Source organism: Gossypium arboreum, chromosome 9, assembly GCF_025698485.1.
Source record: "Gossypium arboreum isolate Shixiya-1 chromosome 9, ASM2569848v2, whole genome shotgun sequence".
NCBI lineage: Eukaryota > Viridiplantae > Streptophyta > Magnoliopsida > Malvales > Malvaceae > Gossypium > Gossypium arboreum.
The window spans coordinates 75,466,138-75,469,847 of NC_069078.1; the positions used below are offsets into that span (position 1 = coordinate 75,466,138).

At 34.1% G+C, this 3,710-nt stretch overlaps 1 protein-coding gene across 1 annotated transcript; it reads left to right on the forward strand.

Moving 5' to 3' along the window:
• The first annotated feature begins 856 nt into the window (after positions 1–856).
• On the forward strand, positions 857–2,782 carry LOC108455503 (3,9-dihydroxypterocarpan 6A-monooxygenase). Its single transcript, XM_017754054.2, has 2 exons — positions 857–1,900; positions 2,022–2,782. Exons 1-2 carry the CDS (start codon positions 977–979, stop codon positions 2,634–2,636), a joined length of 1,539 nt encoding a protein of 512 aa, XP_017609543.1. The 5' UTR covers positions 857–976; the 3' UTR covers positions 2,637–2,782.
• The last annotated feature ends 928 nt before the right edge of the window (positions 2,783–3,710 follow it).

The following is a 3,710-nucleotide window of genomic DNA, read 5'->3' on the forward strand; positions in this document are numbered from 1 at the left end:
CCTGCAAGGGATCCCTGCTCGTGACTAGCAGGTACGAGGCTTGCTGGGGGAGTTAGTCCTAGGATTAGAAAGCAAATAAGCCGAGGGATGCCCAGAGAATGTCAACACTAAGGACAGGGAATGTTAGTATTATCGGCCCTAAGACCGAGACAAAATATTGGGTCCTATTGTGAGCTGTAATAGCAATAGTAGGAAATGTATAAATACCCCTTGCGTTTCCCGTAATACGATATGAAAAAAATATTATTAAACAAAAATTAATCAATTTATGTATTAATTATTACGTAGAGTAAATATATTTTGAGTTAAAATAAATTAACTATACACCATTCAATAATTTTGAAATGAATCAAATATATTTTTAATTAACATGACTCAGTTGATAATACGTAAACATCAAATTTGGTCCCCTTTCCGGAGAGGAACAAAATTTTTAATAAAAAAAAGCATAGTTTAGTACATAAACATTAAATTTGATCCACTTTCATAGAACAACAACTTTTAACTAGAAGTAATGTAATTAGTTGAGGATTTAATCGAAATCGATAATGATGCTGAAAGCTGTGTTAAAGTATGTATTCTGGAATTCTTTTTAACCAATCCAACATATGGATTGTTTCTAATTATCTTTTTGGTCCGACTAATTTTTCATGTTAGCATAAAAATTTTGTAATTATTTACTGTAAAATATCAATTACAAGACTCTTGATCCATATATAAAAAAAGAAATTCAGCCACGAAATCCTGATTTTTGTTTTTTTTGAAATGCACACATATTCCTTTTGATCTTCTTTCCAAATATAAATTTTTTGAATGTAGACTTCTACTGGACTCATACAGACATAAGAATTAATAAATAAACCATTAGAAGAGTAGAGTTTGCCTTGATACAATACCGAATGTCCAATTATATAAGCAAGTCAGTTAGCAGTACATACGCAGAATTACATCTCTTCATGCACCATACCAAAATTTCATGGCGCCTACTCTTTCTATCTGCCTCACCGACTACTTCCACCACCTCTTAATCCTCATCATTTCTACTCTTTTCCTACTTTTCTTGGTTAAGTCTTTCAGAAATTTCAAGTCCAAATCAAAGTATCCGCCCACCCCTCCAGCTTTTCCCATCATCGGTCACATTCATCTCTTAAAATCTGGATTGCCTACATCTTTCCAATCTCTAGCCCGAATATACGGTCCCATAATGCAGATACGGGTCGGAGCTGCTAACTTCGTTGTGGCCTCGGATGCAAAATCAGCTCAACAAATTTTGAGAACATTTGACGCTGATTTTGCCTCCAAGTTCCAACCCGGTCCCACTAATTACCACATATATGAAGACAGTTCTTTCGTTAATGCTCCTTATGGTGCTTATTGGAGATTCATGAAGAAATTATGTATGACTAAACTGTTTACGGGTTCGCAGCTCGATCGGTTCAACGGTATTCGAGAGCAAGAGACTAGCAAACTCTTAAAATCGCTGCTGAACAAGTCTAAAGCAGGGGAGCCATGTGACTTGGCTGCAGAGGTAACTGAGCTGACAAATAACATGATTTATAGAATGGCAATGGGAAGGAGATGTTCAAACTATCCTAACCAAGCTGCAAAAATCAGAAGATTTATTACAGATTCCATGAAATATGCGGCAAAGTTTCATTTTGGAGAAGTGTTTGGGCCTTTGAAGAAATTCGACCTATTCGGTAATGGAAAGAGGCTTAAGTTGACTCTAAAGGGTTATGATCAAATGATAGAGCAGATTATGAAGGATTATCAAGATAATGATCTGGAAACTAGTGAAAATGATGATGAAAAAGATGTGATGGATATTTTGTTGGAGAGTTACAAAGACACAAATGCTGAAGTGAAGTTGACTAGGGATCAGATCAAGAACTTTTTCATGGTAACTAAACTTCTGCTTAATTTCTCACTCCATACAAAAACAGTCACCCTCCAGCCATCACATTATCTGTTATATATGCATCATATTGAAATCAAACAAAATGTTTGCTCTGCTGATATAGGAATTGTTTATGGCTGGTGTGGATACAACAGCGGCGGCAATACGATGGGCAATTGCGGAGCTTATCAACCATCCCAACATATTCAAAATCCTTAGAGAAGAGCTCGACTCAGTTGTGGGGAACAACAGACTAATCAAAGAATCTGATGTGCCAAAACTCCCTTACTTGCAAGCAGTAGTGAAGGAAACCCTAAGACTACACCCTCCAGGGCCCTTACTCCGCCGGGTTCCAAACAAAGATAGCAAAATCAACGGCTTCGATCTCAAGAAAGGGACTAGAGTTTTCATTAACGTCTACATGATCATGAGGGATCCCAATTGCTATAAGGAACCTGAAAAGTTCATGCCTGAGCGCTTCTTAGGCAACAGTACTGAAATGAAGGGCCAGGATTTTCATTACCTTCCCTTTGGCAGTGGAAGGAGAGCCTGTCCTGGTGCATCTCATGCTATGTTTGTGATGCATGCCACCATTGGAGCCCTTACACAATGCTTTAATTGGAAAGTGAAAGAGGCGGAGAAAGTTGATACTGAAGCAGCTGGAACTGGTTATTCGGGTGCATTTGCAGTTCCTCTCCTGTGTTATCCCAATACCCGTTTTTATCCTTTTCAGGAATGAGCCTAAGATTTGAAGCTTGTTTTTATTTAACATTACTCAATGTACTTGTGTTTGCTTCATTAGATCAAAGTATCTTGGACTTTTCAATGTAATTATGGACACATACTTGCCAAATAATGAATTCTATTTCCATTGTCTATTATATATCATCACTCCACTTCATACTTTCCCCACCAAATTTAAAACATAAAAAGAAAATCTATCTACACAAATCCACAAAAATTCTTATATCAAAATCCTAAATTGTAACTTTAACCCCAATATCTTAAATCTTAACCCTAACGTCGATATCAACTCCAACACCCAATAGGATATATGGGTATCAAGAATTGTAATTAAATTTAAATTATAGTTGAGACCTAGGCTCGATTAAGAGTGTAGGTTGAATATGAAGTTACCGAGTTCGAAAAATGGGTTGGATGTGATTTTTCTTTTCTGAGATTTAATAAGTCTAAAGAGTTGAATCATTAAATGAAATTAAACTAGATGTAATGATTATCACTAATGCCTTAATGACTCTGAAGCTACAACATTGCCCATTGAATAATTGAATGTCTATAACCGCCTAGGTTATTTCTTTAAGAGTGGGTGGTATTTGGGTGGGTTGAACAAAAAGATTCAAATCCAAAATTAACTTCAACCCAACTATTTAAACGGTTTATGAAATATAATTTTAAAATTATGGTTATTCAAAATTGAATTAAATTAAATTATTGTTTTTTATAGTATAAAAATAAAATATTTAAAATAATAAAAATAATTTAAAATTGTTAAAATTTATTATTTTTAGAAATATTTATAAAAAGACTTAAAATATTGTCAAATAATATTCAAGAATCATAAAATAAAACTTATTTTATCAAAATAAATTTTAAAATTAATATAAAAAATCGAAAACTCAACTGAATTTTAATAAATCTAAAAAACCTATTTGTGAAAGGGTATGACAATAGATTTGTAAAATATATTATTGATAATCGACAATTTTGGAATTACATAAATGAGAAAATGCAACTTTGATTAATCCCCTGGACCACTGTTAAAGCTTACGGCAGTATAGCATTTCTTTTAAAA